The 25,225-nt window shown below is 44.6% G+C and overlaps 1 protein-coding gene across 1 annotated transcript in view; it reads right to left on the reverse strand.

Moving 5' to 3' along the window:
• MARCHF11 (membrane associated ring-CH-type finger 11) overlaps nt 1–25,225 on the reverse strand; it is a 63,883-nt gene that overhangs the window by 20,285 nt on the left and 18,373 nt on the right. Inside the window, exon 3 of the mRNA XM_083188103.1 lies at nt 15,865–16,020. Within this exon, the coding sequence (XP_083044229.1) occupies nt 15,865–16,020 (156 nt within the window). The remainder of the gene's footprint in view (nt 1–15,864; nt 16,021–25,225) is intronic.

The following is a 25,225-nucleotide window of genomic DNA, read 5'->3' on the forward strand; positions in this document are numbered from 1 at the left end:
CGGGAACACTACGCTGAATCTGACAGGAATGCTGACTACGCTGGCCGCAGAAATACTATGCTACTTCTGACAGGGACGCTGACTTTGCTAAGCAGCCGCGGGAACACTACGCTACTTCTGACTGACTACACTAACTACGCTGGCTGCGCGAACACTATGGTGATTCTGACAGGGATGTTACGCTAACTACGTAACGGGCGCCGTGCTATTACATAAGTACCCAAATATTTAATTAGTGGTTTCTATTTACTTATGCAGTTACTTATTTTAATGTTAAAATCAAACTGTAAATTCTATTTAAAAAGTATTTGTTCTTTCATACACCTTCCAATTGTATCCAGCAGTATAAAGGTATATCTAAAACCCATTTAATACCTAAACACCTTCATGTTAAAAAAAAAACTTTTTAACAAAAATACAGTTCCCAGAAGATGGCACTACAATATACTGTAGGCTGTTGCCCACAGGCCCCCCAGAGAATACAGCACCACATACTATATTGTACATATGCACCCTTTGCTTACAGCTATATATATATTTTGTATAGGAAGTTTGCTAACTTGCTTTAAATCCAATATGCACATTGTATTAATCTTCTGTGCTCTGCAATAGACAGGAAAAGACAGGTGGCAGATTATCCCCAAAACAAAATAAATGTACATGGATTTGTTTATTCATGACTGCAGCAGATTGATTATTTAATCTGAAAAGTTTATGCCAAGCTTGATAATGCATGAAACTACCTACACAGAAAATAAAGCTCTGCATGTGATTACTTAATTTCGGAACTAATGAAGAAGGACAAATAGAGTATGCTGCTTATTGTCACGGCCGCGGTTAGGACGCGCCGCTCACCTGTTCATCTCCGGCGGCGGGGCCTGCGGGCCATCCGTCTGGGTGCAGGGCGGGGAGCGCGGCGTCTAGATCTTCCGGCCGCGACCATCCTTCTGGGGCCTGCGGCACACGCGTCCAGCATGAGAACTAGTCAAGGTTGTTTGTCCTCAGTCCAGGGCGCCGCCATGTTGTTGTAGCCAGCCAATGGTTCAGAGCTCCAGTTCAACTCCTCCAATCAAGATCTGCCCTGGGGGATAAAGCAGAGCCCTCTGGGGCATACAAGCGCCAGTGCTTTGTTGTCAATCCCTGTGGAGGAAGCTTCAGCCTGTGCTCCTGTCCTTGCCCTGTGATATCCCTGATCCCTGTCTTCGTTACCTGCAGTTCAACACCTGATACCTGGATACCTGCATTTGCATTCTGCTCCCAGCCCTTACAGCGTCACACCTGTTTCCTGGACTTTGCAAATTGCATTCTGCCTCCAGCCCTTTCAGGTTTGCTACAGTCTCTCAAGCCCTGCGTGTCTGTTGACACATCTCCACTCCTGCTGTCGACCAGCTGCACCTGCTGCCAGCTCTGCGTGTCTGTTGACACATCTCCACTCCTGCTGTCGACCAGCTGCACCTGCTGCCAGCCCCGTGTGCCTGTTGACACATCTCCACTCCTGCTGTCGACCAGCTGCACCTGCTGCCAGCTCTGCGTGTCTGTTGACACATCTCCACTCCTGCTGTCGACCAGCTGCACCTGCTGCCAGCCCCGCGTGTCTGTTGACACATCTCCACTCCTGCTGTCGATCAGCTGCACCTGCTGCCAGCCCTGCGTGCCTGTTGACGCATCTCCACTCCTGCTGTCAACCAGTTGCACCTGCTGCCAGCCCTGCGTGCCACATCTCCACTCCCGCTGTCGGTCCGCTGCACCTGTCGTCAGTCCTGCGTGTCTGTTGACACACCATCACGTCTGCCTGTGGTCCAGTTGCACCTACTGCCAGTCTTTCGTGCCTGCGGACGCCTCACCATCCTGCTGTCTGCCTCCGCACCTACTGCCAGTCTTCCGTGCCTGCTGACGTCTCACCATCCTGTCGTCTGCCTCCGCACCTACTGCCAGTCTTCCGTGCCTGCTGACGCCTCACCATCTTGCTGTCTGCATCCGCACCTACTGCCAGTCTTCTGTGCCTGCTGACGCCTCACCAGCCTGCTGTATGCATTCGCATCTACTGCCAGCCCTCTGTGCCCGCTGACGCTTCTCCATCCTGCTGTCTGCATCTGCACCTGCTGTCAGTCCTTCAGCCCGCTGACGCGGTTCCACCCTGCTGTCGGCACCCGCGTCTACTGCCAGTCATCGGAGGTCGCTGACTTCCGTCTCCTACTGCCCATTGCCGTCTGCTCCCACAGTCAGTCATTGTTTCCCCAGTAAGCTAACAGAGACTCTGGGATCAATCCCATCATTCTGGACTCTCAGTTGTTACCCAGGTATTCCACTGGGCTTTCTGATCTACATATTCATTTATGGTCTTGCCTTCTCATGTTGGTGCCACAATAAAGAGTTATATCAAACCTGCTATTCTCCAGTCTCCTTCAAGCCGCAAACACCCAACCTCCAGGCCTCAGACAGATCCACAAAGTACCCCTAGCGTGACAGTAAGCACTGGCCCAATGGATCCGTCCGCCAGCCAGGAGTTCTTTCAAAATGTGGTCGCTCGACTGCGAGCACTGGAGGAATCCCAGCAGCAAGTGACTCAAGCACTCCAAGGCATATCTCAAAGGCAAGCCTCAAATCCCCCGTCACAGACTGTCTCCCCGTCTTTACGATTGTCTACCCCTTCTAAGTATAATGGTACACCTCGTACCTGCCGGGGGTTTATCAATCAATGTGAAGTACATTTTTCCCTGCAACCAATGAACTTTCCTTCTGATCGGGTTAAAGTGACTTACATTGTCTCTTTATTATCAGATTCTGCATTGGACTGGGTCTCCCCACTCTGGGAAAGAAATGATCCTCTGCTCTCCAAGTACTCCGACTTTATTTCTCAATTCAGAAAAATTTTTGACGAACCGGGACGAGTATCCTCTGCCGCTTCAGAAATCCTGCGGATTCGTCAAGGCTCCCGCTCCGTTTCTCAATATGTTATCCACTTTCAAACTGTGGCATCTGAACTGAAATGGAATGAGGAGGCTCTAATTTCCACTTTCTTGGCAGGATTATCTGAACGCATGAAGAACGAGTTAGCCACCCGAGATCTTCCTACCTCGCTGGGTGAGGTCATATCGCTCTGCAATAGGTTGGACCTTCGTTTTCGTGAGCGTCAGCTAGAGAGATCCCGGCAAGAGCGAGGCAAGTCTATTTCCGTTTCTCCTCGCCTAGGGTCTACTCCTCCCCCAAATTCTTCTGATGAGCCTATGCAGATCAATCATACTCGCCTAACTCCCGAAGAACGCCAAAGAAGACGGCGACAGAATTTATGCTTGTATTGTGGGGAATCTGGTCATCTGTTAGCCAAATGTACCCGTCGTCCGTTAAACTCCCGGTCCTAGTTGGTTGCGGAGAGGCCAACCTAGGACGAGTAGAAACTTCTCCAATCATGTCTGACTCTTTGCTGTCCATACAGGTGGTGTTACCCAACGGGTCACTCGCAGTATCTGCTTTACTGGACTCTGGGGCAGCCGCCAATTTCATTTCAGCCCAGTTTGTGTCCTATCATGGCCTGGACTCTCAGAAACTTTCGCAGCCACTCCAGTTATCTGCCGTAGATGGGAGTCTTATTCCTTAAGCCTCCATTACTCATCGGACTCTGCCCATCAAGATTCAAGTTGGAGCATTGCATCAGGAAGAATTATCTTTTTTCATTATTCCAAAAGCGAACCACCCTGTAGTGTTGGGGTTTCCTTGGCTCCAGCAGCATTCACCAAAAATCAATTGGAGTACTATGGAGGTCCTGTCCTGGGGTACGAACTGTCGTCATACCTGTCTTCCTGAATTAGTGCGCATCCAGTCCACCTCGCCTACGTCTCCTGATCTTCTTCCTCAAGCCTATCAAGCTTTCTCCGACGTCTTCTGTAAAGGTTCAGCCGACAAATTACCTCCGCATCGGCGCTGGGATTGTCCCATCGACCTTATTCCAGGTAAAATGCCTCCAAAGGGCCGAACCTATCCACTCTCTCTGCCAGAGACGGAAGCCATGTCCCAGTATATTAAAGAGAACTTATTAAAAGGCTTCATCCGGCCTTCCACGTCTCCAGCAGGAGCCGGATTCTTTTTCGTTAAAAAGAAAGATGGAGGTCTGAGGCCCTGTATTGATTATAGGGGACTGAATAACATTACAATCAAAAATAAGTACCCGTTACCCTTGGTGACTGAGTTGTTTGACCGAATCAAAGGGGCTAAAGTCTTCACTAAATTGGATCTCAGAGGAGCCTATAACCTTATCCGTATCCGAGCAGGCGATGAGTGGAAGACAGCTTTTAATACTAGAGACGGTCACTACGAGTACCTTGTTATGCCGTTTGGTCTCAGCAATGCTCCAGCAGTATTCCAAGAATTCATGAATGAATTATTTCGTGATTTACTGTATTATTCCGTGGTTGTTTATCTCGATGACATTCTTATTTTTTCTCAGAATATTCCGGAACACCGTCAGCACGTGAAGGAAGTGTTACAGCGACTACGATCCAACCAGCTATACTGTAAATTGGAGAAATGTGAATTTGAGAAATCTTCAGTTCCTTTTCTGGGTTACATCATTTCAGGTACCGGGTTAAGCATGGATCCTTCTAAAGTGCAAGCAGTCCTTGATTGGCCACAACCTCATACCCTAAAGGCGGTTCAACGCTTCATTGGCTTTTCCAATTATTATAGGAAATTCATCAAAAATTTTTCTTCCATCATTTGTCCCATCACAGCGTTGACTCACAAAGGAGCCAATCCTGCCAAGTGGTCTCCCGAAGCGGTGGCAGCATTTCAACAACTAAAAAGTGTATTTACTTCAGCTCCAATTCTTCTGCAGCCTGATTGTTCTCGCCCGTTTATCCTGGAGGTAGATGCCTCTTCTGTTGGGGTTGGAGCTGTACTTTCACAGAAGTCTGAGGACGGCCACCTACACCCATGTGGGTTCTTCTCCAGGAAGTTTTTGCCAGCCGAGATGAACTACCCCATTGGTGAACAAGAATTACTAGCCATTAAATTGGCCTTTGAAGAATGGCGGTACCTGTTGGAGGGGGCTAAGTTTCCTATATCCGTTATCAGGGACCACAAAAATTTGTTATATTTACAGAACGCCCAGTGTCTGAACCCCAGATTAGCCCGATGGGCCTTATTCTTTACGAGATTCGAGTTTGTGTTATCTTTCCGTCCTGGGTCTCAAAATGGCAAAGCGGACGCACTCTCCAGATCTTTCACGTCCTCCACAGAAGATCGTACCATAAGCCCAGTTTTAAGCCCCACAGTGTTTGCCAAGACTACTGTGGTATCCATTCCTAGAGGAAAGACTTTTGTTGACACTGGACTCAGATCATCTTTGCTACAGTGGGCACACTCCTCTCGTTTTTCTGGTCACTGCGGTATAAAGAAAACTTTAGAATTCATTAAAAGAGCATACTGATGGCCGTCCATGAGGAAAGATGTCACTGACTTCATAGCTTCCTGTACCCAGTGTTCTCGTCACAAATCTTCTCGTCAAGCACCAGCTGGCCTTCTTCAACCATTATCCATACCTGAGTCACCCTGGTCACACATATCGATGGACTTTGTCACCGATCTGCCTCTGTCACAAGGGTTCAACACGATCTGGGTCGTCATCGACCGTTTCTCCAAGATGGCACATTTTGTCCCACTAAAAGGCCTTCCGTCTGCTCCTAAATTGGCTCAAATATTTATAGCTGAAATATTCCGTCTACATGGTCTTCCGAGAGAAATTGTATCTGACAGAGGGGTACAATTTGTATCAAAGTTTTGGAGAGCGTTGTGTAGTGCGTTACAGGTAAAGCTGAACTTTTCCTCATCTTATCATCCGCAATCCAATGGCCAAACAGAAAGAGTAAATCAAGATTTGGAGGCCTTTTTACGTCTGTATCTGTCCACCTCGCAAGACAATTGGAAGGAGCTTCTGCCTTGGGCCGAATTTGCACATAACAACACTTATCATTCCTCCACCGAAAAGACTCCCTTCTTCATTGTATATGGCCGTAACCCACGTGTTCCAGAATTCCAAAATCTTCCTGTTTTTGACATACCAGCAGTTAACTCGTCTGTCCGGTTTTTCTCAAGCATCTGGAGGAATGTTCATGCTTCGTTAGAGAAAGCCTCCCAACGTTACAAGAAATTCTCTGATCGGCACAGACGGGCAGCCCCGAAACTCAAGGTAGGAGACAGAGTTTGGCTCTCCACCAAAAATATTAGACTCAAAGTTCCGTCTATGAAGTTTGCACCTCGATTCATTGGGCCATATACAGTAATTACTGTGATCTCTCCGTTGGCTTATAAATTACAGTTGCCACGTTCTCTGAAAATTTCTAATACATTCCACATCTCTTTATTAAGACCATTGATATTAAATCGATTCCAGAATAAAGTACCCAAATCTCCTCAGCCTCAAGCTCATCATGATGTTGCTTTTGAAATTAAAAAAATTGTGGACTCTAAAGTTCGTTCAGGGCAAGTCCAGTATCTGGTAGACTGGAAAGGCTTCGGTCCAGAGGAACGATCCTGGGTGGATGCTGCTCGCGTCGATGCTCCCACTTTGGTCCGTAAGTTTCATCAACAATATCCAAGAAAACCATGGAAGTGTCCAGAGTCCACTTCAAAAGGGGGGGGTGCTGTCACGGCCGCGGTTAGGCAAATGGTGCTGCTGAAAAAAAGCCACCGACTCCTCCTCTGTCTGCGGCAGGTTAAACATGCTGAGAGGTTCTGCAGCCATTCCTAATTAACAGTGTCAGAAATAATGCAGTCACTTCACCTCTGACTGACTACGGTAACTGCGTAATGCTGACTGACTACGCTGGCCGCGGGAACACTACGCTGAATCTGACAGGAATGCTGACTACGCTGGCCGCAGAAATACTATGCTACTTCTGACAGGGACGCTGACTTTGCTAAGCAGCCGCGGGAACACTACGCTACTTCTGACTGACTACACTAACTACGCTGGCTGCGCGAACACTATGGTGATTCTGACAGGGATGTTACGCTAACTACGTAACGGGCGCCGTGCTATTACATAAGTACCCAAATATTTAATTAGTGGTTTCTATTTACTTATGCAGTTACTTATTTTAATGTTAAAATCAAACTGTAAATTCTATTTAAAAAGTATTTGTTCTTTCATACACCTTCCAATTGTATCCAGCAGTATAAAGGTATATCTAAAACCCATTTAATACCTAAACACCTTCATGTTAAAAAAAAAACTTTTTAACAAAAATACAGTTCCCAGAAGATGGCACTACAATATACTGTAGGCTGTTGCCCACAGGCCCCCCAGAGAATACAGCACCACATACTATATTGTACATATGCACCCTTTGCTTACAGCTATATATATATTTTGTATAGGAAGTTTGCTAACTTGCTTTAAATCCAATATGCACATTGTATTAATCTTCTGTGCTCTGCAATAGACAGGAAAAGACAGGTGGCAGATTATCCCCAAAACAAAATAAATGTACATGGATTTGTTTATTCATGACTGCAGCAGATTGATTATTTAATCTGAAAAGTTTATGCCAAGCTTGATAATGCATGAAACTACCTACACAGAAAATAAAGCTCTGCATGTGATTACTTAATTTCGGAACTAATGAAGAAGGACAAATAGAGTATGCTGCTTATTGTCACGGCCGCGGTTAGGACGCGCCGCTCACCTGTTCATCTCCGGCGGCGGGGCCTGCGGGCCATCCGTCTGGGTGCAGGGCGGGGAGCGCGGCGTCTAGATCTTCCGGCCGCGACCATCCTTCTGGGGCCTGCGGCACACGCGTCCAGCATGAGAACTAGTCAAGGTTGTTTGTCCTCAGTCCAGGGCGCCGCCATGTTGTAGTAGCCAGCCAATGGTTCAGAGCTCCAGTTCAACTCCTCCAATCAAGATCTGCCCTGGGGGATAAAGCAGAGCCCTCTGGGGCATACAAGCGCCAGTGCTTTGTTGTCATTCCCTGTGGAGGAAGCTTCAGCCTGTGCTCCTGTCCTTGCCCTGTGATATCCCTGATCCCTGTCTTCGTTACCTGCAGTTCAACACCTGATACCTGGATACCTGCATTTGCATTCTGCTCCCAGCCCTTACAGCGTCACACCTGTTTCCTGGACTTTGCAAATTGCATTCTGCCTCCAGCCCTTTCAGGTTTGCTACAGTCTCTCAAGCCCTGCGTGTCTGTTGACACATCTCCACTCCTGCTGTCGACCAGCTGCACCTGCTGCCAGCTCTGCGTGTCTGTTGACACATCTCCACTCCTGCTGTCGACCAGCTGCACCTGCTGCCAGCCCCGCGTGCCTGTTGACACATATCCACTCCTGCTGTCGACCAGCTGCACCTGCTGCCAGCTCTGCGTGTCTGTTGACACATCTCCACTCCTGCTGTCGACCAGCTGCACCTGCTGCCAGCCCCGCGTGTCTGTTGACACATCTCCACTCCTGCTGTCGATCAGCTGCACCTGCTGCCAGCCCTGCGTGTCTGTTGACACATCTTCACTCCTGCTGTCGACCCGCTGCACCTGCTGCCAGCCCTGCGTGCCTGTTGACGCATCTCCACTCCTGCTGTCAACCAATTGCACCTGCTGCCAGCCCTGCGTGCCACATCTCCACTCCCGCTGTCGGTCCGCTGCACCTGTCGTCAGTCCTGCGTGTCTGTTGACACACCATCACGTCTGCCTGTGGTCCAGTTGCACCTACTGCCAGTCTTCCGTGCCTGCGGACGCCTCACCATCCTGCTGTCTGCCTCCGCACCTACTGCCAGTCTTCCGTGCCTGCTGACGTCTCACCATCCTGCCGTCTGCCTCCGCACCTACTGCCAGTCTTCCGTGCCTGCTGACGCCTCACCATCTTGCTGTCTGCATCCGCACCTACTGCCAGTCTTCTGTGCCTGCTGACGCCTCACCAGCCTGCTGTATGCATTTGCATCTACTGCCAGCCCTCTGTGCCCGCTGACGCTTCTCCATCCTGCTGTCTGCATCTGCACCTGCTGTCAGTCCTTCAGCCCGCTGACGCGGTTCCACCCTGCTGTCGGCACCCGCGTCTACTGCCAGTCATCGGAGGTCGCTGACTTCCGTCTCCTACTGCCCATTGCCGTCTGCTCCCACAGTCAGTCATTGTTTCCCCAGTAAGCTAACAGAGACTCTGGGATCAATCCCATCATTCTGGACTCTCAGTTGTTACCCAGGTATTCCACTGGGCTTTCTGATCTACAGTTTCATTTATGGTCTTGCCTTCTCATGTTGGTGCTACAATAAAGAGTTATATCAAACCTGCTATTCTCAAGTCTCCTTCAAGCCGCACACCCAACCTCCAGGCCTCAGACAGATCCACAAAGTACCCCTAGCGTGACACTTATCATGTAACTATGCAACGCATATGCAATATGTTGTAGTATTCTAACCATATGGTACTATTCATTTACTTTGCTGATCTGACACCTTCATTACCATTTAGAAAATATAAGCAGTGGCAGTTCACCTCTTTTTAATGTCAAAACTTGTCACAAAATATATATATAACATAGGCGCATTTGAATCCAATAGTAAGCCCGCTCAAAGCAAATGCTTCGAAAGCTAGTCTGCTACCTTGTGATTGCCTCTGTGTTTGTGCATGTGAGAGAAAGAGAGATGTAGTTTCACTCACAGCCAACAGATGGCAGTGTTTCAGAGACACACGAATGGGCACTGACATAGAATTTAAAAGTGCAAAATCCAGACAACATATGAATCACAACATATCCTCTCAAACAAACCCAAATTTGATTGAGGAAGAATGATGTATATTATGTTAGGACACAATTATAATTACATTTGAATCAATGTATTCCAGACAATGGGGTTTATTCTAGTTCATTCTTTCTGACAAAATCCTTCTTAGATGGACAAAACCATGTGCACTGCAGGGGGGCAGATGTAACATGTGCAGAGAGAATTAGATTTGGGTGAGTTATTTTGTTTCTGTGCAGGGAAAATACTGACTGCATGATTTTACACTTCAATATAGATCTCACTTTGAAGAAAAACCCCACCCAAATCTAATTCTCTCTGCACAAGTTACATCTGCCCCACCCGCAGTGCACATGGTTTTGTCCATCTAAGAAGGATTTTGTCAGAAAGAATGGACTAGAATAACCCCCAATATTTGGAAAGATGAACAGTTTGCAGAACACAAATGTGACTTGCAGAAAATGTTCATGAAAGCAACACTACAATGTCCAAAACAATGCCTCTATAAGTAAAATATAAGCCGCAATGACTGTGAAGATACTGAATGGAAATTTGTAAATTAGGAGATTTCATTATAAAAATCTGCAGTGAAGGTAAGACATTCACTTTTAATAAAATACTGTATATCTCATAAGCAAGCATAAAGTATAACAAGCATAGTTATTAATGATAACAAAATAACAAACCCAAAGGGTCAGCAAGTACCGATAATATAAGATTATTTTATAATCACAATGGCTGATTACGAGTAGAGTGCAAAGCAAAAACAGAAAAAAATTTGCTCATGAACCAACTCATGTGCAATGTAAATGCATTTAGGGATAATGTATTGACCAGGGTTAAGTGCAGAAATGCACTTAACGCTAGTTAACTGGGGGGGATTACGTTTTCCATAATGTATTACTAGCGCACCTAACGTGTGCTAGTGACAGCTGTCCCTTGCAATCCCCCCCCCCAGTGTTTAGCAGCCGGGGCCAGCTCAGGGCTAGCGTTGTCTTATGCCCCACTGCAGGGAAAATACTAGGCCTGCTGCTGGCTCCGGGCTACGCTAGAGATCTTGCGAAAAACGCGAGATCTCGCTCATGCCCATTACTGGGTGAGCCGTTAATGCTGGGCATAACGGCTCTCCTTATTGACTGGGGGGGGGGGGTGAATACATTTGCCAATAACGGGTGCCCACTTCTCCACATTATGCAGGAGAAGCGGGACCCATTATTTAAAAAAACTTTATGGCCATCTCATACATCTGCCCCAATATAAGCTGTTTTTTCCCTCACAACTCTAACTCTGTCTCATTTTATAGCTTCATCACCTAAGATTTATATGTAGATATGGAATAAAAAGACAGCAACATGCTACCATCCACAAACAGTGGGATAGTAGAAAGATGAAATGGGACAACATACAACTGGACAACACACACCTGAAACATGGCTACCATGGCCACACGTCTTATCATAGGCTTTGTTTTTAATAGGGGACCACAATACAATCCCTTAATTAAATTCTTACTGAGAGACATGGTAATGTGAAACTTACCCAGCTAACACTCAATGTAACTACTTTACAAAGAGGACAAGACTATGAGGCATATGTAATAGCGTATAAGTTCACCGGTATGCCGGCAATCATTTGCAAAGCATGATTTTGCCTTGTAAATGATTGCCGGCATCTCCCACAAACTTGAACGCTATTACATATGCTCCTAATGGTTATGTGAAATAAGTTTTGTATATTACACCAAAAGACAACTGCCATCTTTAGAAATGCAAGACACAGTCTACAATAAGTTTAATCAGAAAAAGAGCTATGGACACCAGATATGACAGACCCCTCTCCAGACTATTCCTAGGCCCAGTGTTTCCCAAACTCTTTGAATCACGGGACACCAGAATATCAGAATTTATTTCAGGGCACCCCTAGAGCAAATGTTTCTCATTGATGAAAATCAGAAAAAAATATGAATTAAATAAAATTGTGTTTATATCTCATTCTTAATGTCAGTTATGTGGTAACAGACAGGATTCACTTTTGTTTGTCCATAATTTGTTTATTACATTGGTCATAAATAATTTGAATTAGTTATGGTCCAATAATCCTAGGCACCCCTGCAATTTCTCCAGGACTGCAAAGGGTGCCACAGCACACAATGGGGCAGATGAATTAAGCCTTAACAAGAGATAAATGCAAGGGTGATAAGGAGAGATAAATGTCCAGCCAATCAGCTCCTCGACTGACTTTTTTCAAACACAGCCTGTAACATGGCAGTCAGGAGCTGATTGGCTGGACGTTTATCTCTCTTTATTTACCCTCGCATTTATCTCTTTTTAAGGCTTAATACATCTGCTCCATTAGTAAATGTGCTAAGCTTTCTCCCCTGTAGCAGCGCCGATATAGTACCTGCATCGTGGGTGTCATGCATCAGGGGAAGCGCTATCCCCTGCCATAACACACAGGGATAGCGCATATTCCCCTGATCGCCGATAATAAAGATACCCCAAAGTTTGGTAACAACTGCCTTAGCTATGAAAGTCAAAAGTACACATGGATCCATGCACCCCATTATAAATAGGTTCATATGACATGAACAGCAAAATAATAGGTCAAGGATAGTTTAGCATGCAACAAGTCCCTATCCTCCCTATAGTTTCTGAGATACAATGAGGACTCACTACTGACTACATTACCAGGAGAAATGACAAAGAAAATAGATATATGACAAGATTAAAAAAATCAATACAATCACAAAGGGTTAAATAAAAAAGGAGGCCGTTATTGTTGTCAGTTGTGTTTTGTGAAGGGTGGGGATTGTGCCTATCTCTTCTGTATCCTTGTGTATCCTCTGTGTGCTCCCCTAAAGGGGATTTGAAAGAGGAAATTAGGGATACAAATTCCTCAACCACTACATAGCGCTAAACAGAATGTTTAATTCTTATTTTGTTAATGGTTGAACACAGCATACCTATGGACACAGGACAAGTGAATATTCCCACACCAGGAAATTGTATTTATGTTGCAATTACAGTATATGGGAGGATTTAGGGGGTTATTTTGGTTCACTCTTTCTGACAAATTCCTTCTTAGATGGACAAAACCATGTGCACTGCAGGTGGGGCAGATGTTACTTGATGTGCAGAGAGAATTAGATTTGAGCGGGGTTTTACTTCAAAGTGAGATCTATATTGCAGTGTAAAAATAAAGCAGTCAGTATTTTCCCTGCACAGAAACAAAATAACTCACCCAAATCTAATTCTCTCTGCACATGTTGCATCTGCCCCCCTGCAGTGCACATGGTTTTGTCCATCTAAGGAATTTGTCAGAAAGAGTGAACCAAAATAACCCACATAGTGAGAGGTTGTGTGATTATATTATCAAACAGCCTATGATGGGTGCCATCGATTGGTTTAGAGTAGTAAGTAAAAAAAAACAGGAAAGAAAAGAAAACCATTTTATAAAGATGCACTCCTTCCTCCCTGTGGATTTATGGGTTAAAAAGTTTTGATATACTTTATTAGTAAATATTCATAAAAGCATATGTACAGATGGGGCAGGTCCCATCTTGGCAAGGGATGGCGATGCCAGCCGCCATCCCCCGCCAGCGACATCTGCATAGCGAGAAGGGGACACGCGCGCACGAGAGGCGCGCGCGTCCCCTTCCGATGGCGCTTCCAGCCACTCCCCCAGGTCACTGCCGGCTTGTCGGTGGTCACTCGGGGTCCCCGCCGCCTGTCTGCACCCCCCCTAACCCTGTCCGTCTCCCTGAGGCGGAGACGGACAGGGTTCCAGTCGCCGGAGATTGAGACGCGCGTGCGCGTGAGACGCACGCGCGTCTCAGTCAGATGGTGAGGCAGGCTGCTGGCGGATCGCCAGCGCTGACGTTCTGGCGATTCGCCAGCAAGGAAGAGGCCTGCCCCATCTGTATAACCCTCCAATCTGTTCTCAATAATGTTTTATACTAGGGTATGGATTAACCCCTTCAGTGGTGGGGTTTTTTGGGGGGAGCGCTTCGCACTGGGTGAGTTTTTTCTGGGGAGCGCTCCCTTAAAAAAAAACACCACTTGCTCCCTGGGTCCAGGCAGCGCCGCTGCACTGTCAATCAGCGGCTGCCCAGACCTGCGCCCCCCGCGCCGCGTCCCTTCAATACAGAACCCGGAGGGGAGGGGGGAGGAGGAGGGAGGAGACGGCGCTGCAGAGGGGAGGGAGCCGGGCAGCGCGAAGCTGCCTGAGTTCAGTGATTGAACTCAGCAGTGCTGCCCGGCTGTAAACAGTGGCAATCCCGAGAATTTTCCGGGCTTGCCAGACTGGGCGCTGCGGCACAGCCCGGAAAATTCTCTGGATTGCCACTGAAGGGGTTAATACCTCATGTTTTTTAATTGGGGAATCCTAAATTGGAACAGAGGGAAGTATGTTAAAATATAGTAGTGTTCCCGCTAGGCTGTTTTAGCGGCGCTGCGCCCTGCCCGATTTTTAAAGGGCAAAATGCGCCCTGCCCCTCTAGCAGCGCCCCGCTAAATCAGCCTAGCGGGAACACTACTATATTTTAACATACTTCCCTCTGTTCCAATTTAGGATTCCCCAATTAAAAACATGAGGTATTAACCCCTTCAGTGGCAATCCTGAGAATTTTCCGGGCTGTGCCTCAGTGCCCAGTCTGGCAAGCCCGGAAAATTCTCGGGATTGCCACTGTTTACAGCCGGGCAGCACTGCTGAGTTCAATCACTGAACTTGGAGAAACACAAGTATCAGCATACGAAGCATTAGAGGGCTCACTGGCACCTGTAGCCCAACCTGTAAAACAAATACTGTACTACAATAATCACAGGACACACCAAATTAAAGTAAAGTTTATAGAAGGTCCCGCTGGGTTTGGCCGATGGTCTATTTATTTGTTCATGTGTGTTCTACTCTGATTTTAATATGTATTTGACAAACTCTGACATGTTTTGTATTTAGTAAATTACTGCTATGTATTTTTTGGCTGAAAATGCAATCTAGACTGAATGTGAATGTTAGGAAATTACCCCTTACGGCCCACATTTTAGTTATAGCCATATTTGAGCACAAATAACTTAATTAGTGCTCGTTATTTTAATTTATGCCATCTGTGCTCAAGCATGGCTATTACTAAAGCTTAGACTGTTGGAGCAAAATTTACTAAGAACCGTGTTTGCCCGAGTTAGCATACTAAATGTATTTGCTCTTTTTTCAACCTCGGAGAATTACTAAAGGCAGACACAGATGTAAAATCAGGATCTGAACTGCAAAACATGGACAAATCGAAAAATAGAAATCAATACTCTAGCGAACCATTTTGTATATTAAATAGAAAAAAAATTACAATATGGAAGTTTACTAAAAAAACGCTTTTCAAACAGACGTCCCCCTGCATAGCGTGTGGAGAGAAGTCTGCACAGATCAGCGAACAAATGATTTTAACATCAAAATCCAGTGCCTTTTACTATACCTCATTGCTGTTTACAGTTAGGACTTAAACACATGGAGAAGCATCCAATGCTGGCCTTCGCAATCACACTCTCTTGGTTTTTCGCTTTTGCAAATCAACATTTCTCCTTTTCTGTCAATTTGGCTACTTTTTCTCTTGTATCCTGCCACGTGTCCAGTCACATCAGACCTTTAATATATTGTGTGTTTTGAATGGTCTACATGACCTCTAACCGGAATTAGTCCCACTATCCATTATGAAAGTATTAGCCGTATATTTTGTACTCTAGCCTCTGATCTGTTGAGACTAGTGTAATCTTGAGTGTTTACATATATTTTAGATGTCATTCTGGTTTTAACATTTATGCGCATGTGCGAACAAACGCAGCGACTTGGGGGACTTGGGGTGATGGGTACAGGTCGCGCCCATGGGAACACGCAGCTTTTTATGGACGGTTTAATGCAAACGCTGGGCGTTCCCATGCAAATGCTGGGTGTTTCCATGCTTATGGCACCCTGACACAGGTGGGCAGCTGACGTCACCAGATGTCAGCTGCCCGCCCATTTCACATAGCAGGGTTAAATAGATACGGTGCAATTTGAACTAAAAAGTTAAAATCCTATGCAGGAATCGCACCGTGTGTGGATTTTTCCTAAATAGGACTGTATATGGCAATGTGTAAATGCACCATACCTGACATGGTTTCTTCATTTTAATTGCTATGACATGATATCTATAGCAGCACAGTTCGCAGGTCCATGAGCCTCTCTCACTGATCCACTTTAATAAGCAGAGCTGATGTGTGTATCTCACAGATCCATCACAGCGACACGGGTTAAGTAACTCACCCTGGAATGAAAAGCAGAAAGGATTTAAATGTATTATTTTACTAAAAATGTTGACTTATTTGTACAAATCAAAAGAACAAAAAACTTAGCACAGACAAAATAATGAATCTTGTTAATGTTGAATCTGATACAGTGCACTATGGCTATACAGTACATACACCTAGGGTGACCAACTCATCCCTTTAATCCGGGACACATATTAATTACACAGGTTCTGTGGCTGGCTTTTTATCTTGTTTTAAACTGCCACACCTCAAGACTCCTTTTCACCTGGTTTTAAACTGCCACAGAACCTGCGTAATTAATATGTGTGAGTTGGTCACCCTACATACACCAGTCCTGGTAATAATACCGGTTCTTAAAATTGAGTTGTAAAATATTTTCATAACAACAAAGGGATCCCAGCAATGTTGCACATGTACTCTATTGACGGGGTTGTAACAAGTTTTGAGACCATTTGGTTGTTTAAAAAAACATGGAGCTGGAAATGCTTAGCCTGATTCTATTATTTCAATTGTGCTGCCCTCTTAATTCTATTTGTGTTGAATTGTGGGTGACGTGCCTTGTATTTAATAGCATGTGTTTATGTGAAACTGAATCTCTAAGCACAATAGAGATTGGTATAAAAAAAACAAGCTATATAAATACTACCAGAAGCTTTGTAAAAGAGTGTTTACCTGGATGGAAGCCACAAGACACATCCCTGCCAACTATAATCTGTGAAATATTGACATGCTAGAAGTTATACATTTAACAAGTTAAAATGAAAAGAAGCTGTTTACAACCACTAATTAAAACAAATAGCAGACAACACCAGCCATGTTGTATATATAAGAGTATTTTCTCGCTCGCTGTTGCCCTAGGGAAATCACACACACAGCTAGAGTACTCTAAAAACCATTACATTTATAGCAAGTTACATTTGTTGGACATCTGCTCTTTAATATGAATAGGAAATGCTTGGATAATATGATGTGATAATAATACATCATTGTCTAATAGACCTAGCCAGTGCATGTGTGAATTACATAATATGTATTAATGATAGTCTTTGTTTCTTGGATACCAATATAAAATGTTTATATGAGTAAACGGATACACGGTAAACACCTAACTGCATAGCAAACAACTCATTACAAAACCAATAAATATGACAATATCTGAGTTTTATATATAAACCATTCACATAAACTAATCCAACTTGTCTGAAGGGCAATTGGAATTGATTTACCTGGAACTCCTCCCAGCAGCTCACCAGCATTGCTAACGCCCCATTTGGCACTTGATGTGCCATTTTTACATGTGATTTATCACATGTAAAAGGGATCCCAGGGAGTTGCTGGGAGAGTTCAAGGGAATCAAATGCGGTACATTGCAGGTGCTAAAAAGCACCTGGGATTTGCCGCTGATGACTCCAATTCAAATTTATCCTATGTGCTGCAGCTCGGACCTGATGAGCACGGGAACACCCATTGGATCAGATGCCAAAAACCTGCAATTTGACCCCTTCTCACCAGATTTCTTGGCCCGATCTGAATCAGAATCGGATGAAAATAGGCCAAGTCAGAATAGAGCATGGGGCCTTAGGGCCCTACTTAGAGCCTCTAATGAACCACCACTAGCCTAACCCTAGTCCACTCTGGCATACTTACATTCTGAAAGCCAGCTGTCAGACTGCTGGTGTCAGCATAGTAATGTATGTCGGGATTCCGGCAGCTGTAATCCTGACCGCCGCAATTAGAACTGCATCCCCCAAAAAGAGCTAAAAAGGCCAGCAAACATACAATATATGTAAAAGGAATTAATAATTTATTCATACAGTTAAAAAGCCAGGGGTGAAATGTAATAGGATGAGAGATTCAGAAAGTGAGAGATTTGGTAAGAAATCTCCAGTTTTTTTAAAGTGGCAATCATTTACACTGCAAAATCACACTGGTTTTGCTGTGTAAATGATTGCCACTTTAAAAAAACTGGAGATTTCTTACCAAATCACTCATTTTTTGAATCTCTCATCCTATTACATTTCACCCCATATTTTAAACAGCATAAGTACTACACTTACCATACCATTTGTATCTCTACTGCTGTACAGTATATCAGGAAAGAGCAGCAACAAAGCACAGAGGTGCGACCTAGTTTATGGTACAAAGAGCTGATTGTCCAACAAGAAGCTCTGGCAGTTTCCTTATGATCACGATCAGTTTCTTTAGACACAGCAGCCCTGCCAGTGTGTCAGCATTGGGTCTGCCCCCGGACACAGCCTGACAGACACAAGGTGGAAAGTCACAGGCTGAACCCCATGACTAACACCACGACAGTCAGGTAAGTTTTCGCTATGTAGCCATTGACCTGCATGTTCATAAGGTACCAGTAATGTCACTGAACGATGTAATGTACCAATATTGTTAAGTGTGTATGATCAATTCCCATGGCCGCGCCAATATCGGCTGCTGTATGGCTTGTCTAGTGCAGTGGAGTCAAACTCATGGCCCTCCAGCTGTTGTGAAACTACACATCCCAGCATGCCCTACCACAGATTTTATATAATGGATTGCTAAAACTGTGGCTGGGACATACAGTTCCACAACAGCTGGAGGGCCATGAGTTTGAAAGCCCTGGTCTAGTTTTACACAACCTACTGATCCTCAGTTCCTCACTGTGGGAGCCAAGGAAAACCACAGTGGTTAATACCTATTGATTGACTTGCAATTATGTTTATACAACAAATTGTAATTGTATCTGTCTTGGTTTCTGTATTCAATTAGGGTGACTTGATGTTTATTTAGTGAACTTTTGTGAGGTTGGCAATTTCCCTTTTTGCTTTGGATATTAAGCCATCAATGTTCCCAGCCGATCAAAATGTCAGCATCGGCGGCCATGAGCACCCAAATGGGGAAACATTTGAATTTCCCTCATAGAGGTGAGGAGCAGCATTACCCTTTTTTTAAGTCATTGCTCATGCCTGGTTATGAGCCCCACTGCATCATTATTCTGTATCTGAGTGGTTTCAGTACTTGCACCTGAATTTTGTTTTAATGTCGGCATGCATTGCTCTGTATTCTATCCCACTTTACCAAATGTTATTATGAGTCAGAAGATAATAAAAAATAGAGCCACAGAACAGCTGAGGAGACTATAGGCCCAATTCAGATTTGTGTCCAAATCCAATTGTTTGGGGTCTGCACATGCAGAAAGGGTCCAGTGATATCACTTGCAGACCCAATGAGCCACATCATTTGGAGAGTAAACTCGGGGCAACGATGGGGTCCATTTTACAAAACAGGGGCATGTTTGGCCCAGGGTCTGTTGTGTCAGACGCAAACTTCATGGACAAGGCTGACCGGATCCGATGACCAGACTGAGTCAGCTTCAGATTACACAGATTGGTCATATTAATACCATGGTAAGACGCAAAAGATGGTGGCAATAGTGATTTGATGCTGCATACTCAGGCAGAGCACTCAGATCTCCCAGATGCATGGAAGTGGTGACTATACTGTATGTTACAGTCATCTCCTGCTGCATTGCATTATATTTGTATTGTACTCAACAGCTAATTCAGAATCAAGCGCAATATACAGTGACTGGAGTGGAAACTAACCAGTGGCAGTATGAAACATGTTCTGTAAGTGATTATAACTGACAGAGTAGGAGTAGTGGCAGTAGGGTATTCTGCCCTATACAGGCCTATTCTGATCACTGACTATATCCCTGCAGGGACAGTCCTTGGCAGCATAGCAATGGGTAACATTCATTAGTGTTCAAAATCCAATTAAGAAGAGTTCATCAAATGTTTCTATTTTATACATTAAGGTGCAAATTCAACTGACCTCAAGATTTTTTTATCGTGCTATGCAAAAATAGGAAAAACACTTGTACCCTAAAATACTTATAATTCAGATCAGATAATAAATCGATAACTGTATACATGTCTATCAGTGCCCATAAGAAAAACATTTCAAAAGGCTGATTTGTGTATTTCCTATTAGCTGTTCAAAAAATGATAGAATAATAACTGGGGTTTTTTGTTAAACTAAATGCTTTAGTTAAATTTAAGGTGCATAGAAATTCCTGTGAGTTGATTTCCGTGTAATATGAAGCAATTTAAAGAAATTCTTTATAAAACACCTGTAACTCAAACCTATAATCATGGAAACACCTGTCCCATCCATTCAGCACCCCCATGTACCTGTGCCAACCATACAGCACACCCAATAATTATCCTATCTATACAGCACTCCTATATACCTGCCCCATCCATACAGCACCCCCACATATCTGCCCTGCATCTTTAAACTCATTAGTCTCCACTTTGGAGAATATCTCCACTCAACATTACATGCAAATTCAAATAGAAATTAGTATAAATGCATTTACTCTCAAAAGCCAACTTTTCAAAACTTGTTCAAACTGGTGTTTATTAACTGCCAACGCTTTATTTTGGGGTCACGATGGGATCATCTGCTATAAAAGGTACCACTTTGGACGGTTTGTTAAAATAATGAAAACTATCTAGGCCTGTTCAGAACTTTTTTGTAAACCTCTAAACAAACCCTCTGTACATAGAGCCTGGTTCATTTTTGCAAGTAAAGCAAAAAAGCAAATCATTTTGCGCTGCAGGTGGGGAATATGTAACATGTGCAGAGAGATCTAGATTTCAGTAGAGTGTGTTCAAACTGAAATCTGTCCAGCATTTGTGGGATATAACCCACCCAAATCAAAATGTATCTGCACATTACACCTGCAGTGCAGCATGGTCTTGCCCAGTTGCATGTTTTTGGGTTGTTAAAACAGTACAAACATTAACATCAAAACATGAGTTCATTCATAAAATTATTTAAAGAAAATCTAAAAGCTTCTGAATTCACAGTTACTCTTGTCATGCAGAATGAGGGCCAGAGCTATCACTGGACCAGCGCCCAAGCTACAATTTTCCAATTTGTGGGGTATTACAAGGGAGAAACAAAACTTAGGGCCTTATTCTGGTTCACTCTTAGAGGTAAATTCCTTCTCAAATGGACAAACCATATGCGCCCCAGGTGGGGCAGATATAACATGTGCAGAGAGAGTTAGATTTGGGTGGAGTTTTTCTTCAAAGTGAGATCTACAGTATATTGCAGTGTAGAAATAAATCAGTCAGTATTTTCCGTGCACAGAAACAAACTCTGTCTGCACATGTTATATCTGCATGTTATATCTGCACATGGTTTTGTCCATTTGAGAAGGAATTTGCCTCTAAGGGTGAACCAGAAAATGGCCCTTAGTATCTAACCAACTAGTCAATACACTAGACCAACTTTCATACAACTAGTTTGTTGGTTGGACTGAACATCTGCTACTGTATGGGAGCAATACAAATGGATTTGATCACTTAGTGGCAAAACCGTGGATGTGTTTAGTGCACCTGTGTGATGTATTTAGACACACAGTCCACCCACACTCCAAAGTATGCAAAGAAGTGGTAAAAAAATCGGGCGCAAACAGTTCTGTTACTACAGAATAATTGGTCTAAATATTTGACACTCCAATAAGTGTTTTTGCAGCTCTCAATTGGGGACTTCTGTGTACCCCAAAGAACAAAACAACTCTAAATTACCAAAAAAGATAATAAGAGAGCGCGGTACTTGTTTCCTATCTGGGCGCCCGTCGTGGTGATCGCGGGTACATTTATGTCTGGCCGCGACGCGACCGACACGATGCCCCCGATTTCCCATTGAAACCCATGTTAAACATGGAAATCGCGTCGGTCGCGTCGCGGCCGGCCATAAATGTACCCACGATGCCCGCGACGCAATGCACCCGATTTCCCATAGGAATCAATGTTAAATGGCCCGACCGACGCGATTTTACTGTTAAATGCCTCAATGGACCCGATGTGGCCATAGGAATCAATGTTAAATGGGCTACAGAGCCCAAATAGGCACAATTAACCCTTAAATGTCCCCCCAAATTTTTAACGCCACCCCACCCCGAAGCGTGGCGAGCGGTACGCGTCCTCCGACCTTTTCATGCCCTACTATCCACTAGGGCGTGGAGTGAGAATAGAATAGTGTGGCGAGCGCAGCGAGCCACCGAGCCCGAAGCGTGGCGAGCGCAGCGAGCCCCGCGAGGGGACGCGGACACCTTCACAGGTAAACGCGTCCCTTCGCGGGCTTCCCAGGTGGCCGCGTCGCCATGGACACCTGGGAAGCCCGCGAGGGGACGCGTATAACTGTGAAGGTATCCGCGTCCCCTCGCGGGGCGCGCTGCGCTCGCCACGCTTCGGGCTCGGTGGCTCGCTGCGCTCGCCACACTATTCTATTCTCACTCCACGCCCTAGTGGATAGTAGGGCATGAAAAGGTCGGAGGACGCGTACCGCCGCCCCTCGCGAGCTCGCTGCGCTCGCCACGCTTCGGGTTCACGTTGATAGCGGGGTGGCGTCAACTACTTTTAGGGGGACATTTTTATGTTCAGGGGTGTTTTTGCCCCATTTCCCATTGTTCCCTATGATAATTTGGGGAAATTGATCCATTTAACATTGTTTCCTATGGTAAATCGCGGTCATCGCGGGTAAATTGAGGCATTTAACATTGTTCTCTATGGGAAAATCGCGGGCATCGCGTCTGGCACATCGCACCCGATTTTTTATCGGCCGCGATGCCCGCGATGGCCCCGATTTTACCCCCGATGCCCGCGATTAAAATCGTGGGTGCCCAGATAGGAAACAAGTACCGAGAGCGCAATATAGGTACCAATATTTAATAATTAATTCATATATATTAATACAAATTCAACAATCATAAAATTGCATACTTTAAAACATATACATTAAAAAACATAATATTTAGGCAGATCAATGGTAACCATGCAGGTTGAGTGTAAATTGGATATGGCCACAAGAACTCAGTCCAATGGCACTAGTATTTAATGTAGAATTTCAATTACACAGAGTCCTGCTCCAGGTGTAAATAGTATTTGTAATCCACAGGATGTTTTTATCACAGGACCCTTCAGGGTCAGTTGCAGTTTTAAGGTGTAAATATAATTCTCAGTCCATAGACACCTCAGTGTCTAGTGTTGTTAATCCTTAGACCGATAAAGATGCGCATACGAATCTGCACACTCCAGCAGACAGTAAACGTTATAGATGGTATGTCTATACTGTATATCTGTGGAGACACAGTAACAATACAGTGTGGCTTTTAGGAAAAGACTGCCGGCTCTTACCAGACCTCGGTCGGGAGCTTGAGTTGATGTTACCGTCTGTAGTAATGAAGCGCACGGCTGTGTGCGTGCTCGCTTCTCAGACCGTGTCTCCGATATCAGCTGTCCGCCCGCACCTCTCAGGGAGTTAATTCCCAATTCTCAGCGCTGTTTTACAAGTTGCAGTCCGAGATAGGTGCTGCGGCTTCTCCTGCTGTTTTGGGGTCCGTGCTGTGGAGTACACTTGAGGCTCCAGGTGGGGAACACCTCTTAGCCAACCCTGCAGGTACAATGATCTGTCCACAAATGCCTTGACGCGTTTCTCTGCCTTGCTCTCTGGCAGTTTCCTCAAAAGGACTCTGTGTAATTGAAATTCTACATTAAATACTAGTGCCATTGGACTGAGTTCTTGTGGCCATATCCAATTTACACTCACCCTGCATGGTTACCATTGATCTGCCTAAATATTATGTTTTTTAATGTATATGTTTTAAAGTATGCAACTGTATGGGAGCAAATTACAATCAGCAATTTGTTCTCAACCCCAGGAAAATGGACAAAAACTTCAGTCAAATTGTTGAACCCTTTGAGTGCTAAGTGAATTTGTCAAAGTTGGTGTGAAAGTTGCCAAACAAACATTTTTATTCATCATGAACCTGTAATATTTAACTTATATAGGAAGTATCATCTTTTTTTACACAACATTTTTTACTTGAATTTCTATGAGTGATGTTGGCATTTTTATCGGATATTTTGAGCATCTCTCACAGGGATGTTGCCACTCAGGGTTAAATCAAACAAATTCAACTACAGTACCGTGTCTGAATTACAGTTTTTGTCTGTTTCCAGATTTTGGGAGCAAATTACTGAATAAAAAATTACATTTGCTCCTATCAGTATCCAATTTTTATGCCTTCCAACCAACTAGTTGGATGGTTGGATAAAAGTTGGTCTAGTGTATGGCCAGCATTAGCAATTGTTTTTCAGACTGTCTGGAACACAACACAGTGACAGTCTACTGCTTCCAGAGGAAATTTATAAACTTGAGTACAAGTTGAGAAACCACCAAAAATATTTTCTACATCTCCGATGGATTATCAGCACAATTTAATAATACAGGTTGAGTACACCTTATTTGAAATGCTCTGGACCACAAGCATTTTGGATAAGGGATTTTTTCGGATTTTGGAAAAAAATAATTCATATTTACCTGGTCCCCTGGTGGTCCCCCGATGGTCCCCCAACGTCCACGGTGTCCCTGTCGGCCTCCAGTATCCTCTTCAGCTGGCATCTCTGGTCCCAGGGGTGCATTGTGCAAGTGTGTGGGTGTACCGGTGTTGCCACCGGCGTGCCCGTGCATACGCGCAATGCACCCCTGGGAACGGAGATGCCGCTGAAGAGGATCCCGGAGGCTGCCATGCACATCGGGGGACAAGGTAAGTGTGAAAAAAATTGGCTGGGGGTAAAAAATAAAAACAAGAAAACACCAAAATATTCAGAGAAACCACGGTTTTCAGAATATTTTGGTTTTCAGAATAAACGGATAAGGGAGAACCGACCTTTAATAATAATAACAATAATTTTATTTATATAGCGCTCTTTCCCCAAAACAACTCTTTGCCAACTTGTGCTCTCATAAAGATGATTTTGGTATCGAATCAGAGTGGCATCTTCCACAAATGCTCATGGCAAAGAGTGTTGCGATGAAGGTGGCACAGTGAAGCAGTTAGCATCCCAAGCAAGCCTGAAATGTTCATATGATAAACATTACGGAAATACTCTTTAGTTTCTTCACACTAGAAGAAGATATTGCAAGAGCAATATTTCTGTATATGCACTTCAAAAGCACAGTAACAGTTGCCGGGACCCAGAAATGCCATGCTTTCATAACTTCAGCATCCACAACAAACATCTTTTTGAAGATTTTCACCAAATTCATTGGAGCAGACAGTGACAACATCCCACTTGATGAGATTAGAGGGTATTTAACTGCGGTCTATGACAACAAATGGTGAATTTATAA

Source organism: Crinia signifera, chromosome 5 (genome assembly GCF_055691185.1).
Source record: "Crinia signifera chromosome 5, ASM5569118v1, whole genome shotgun sequence".
Taxonomy (NCBI): Eukaryota; Metazoa; Chordata; class Amphibia; order Anura; family Myobatrachidae; genus Crinia; species Crinia signifera.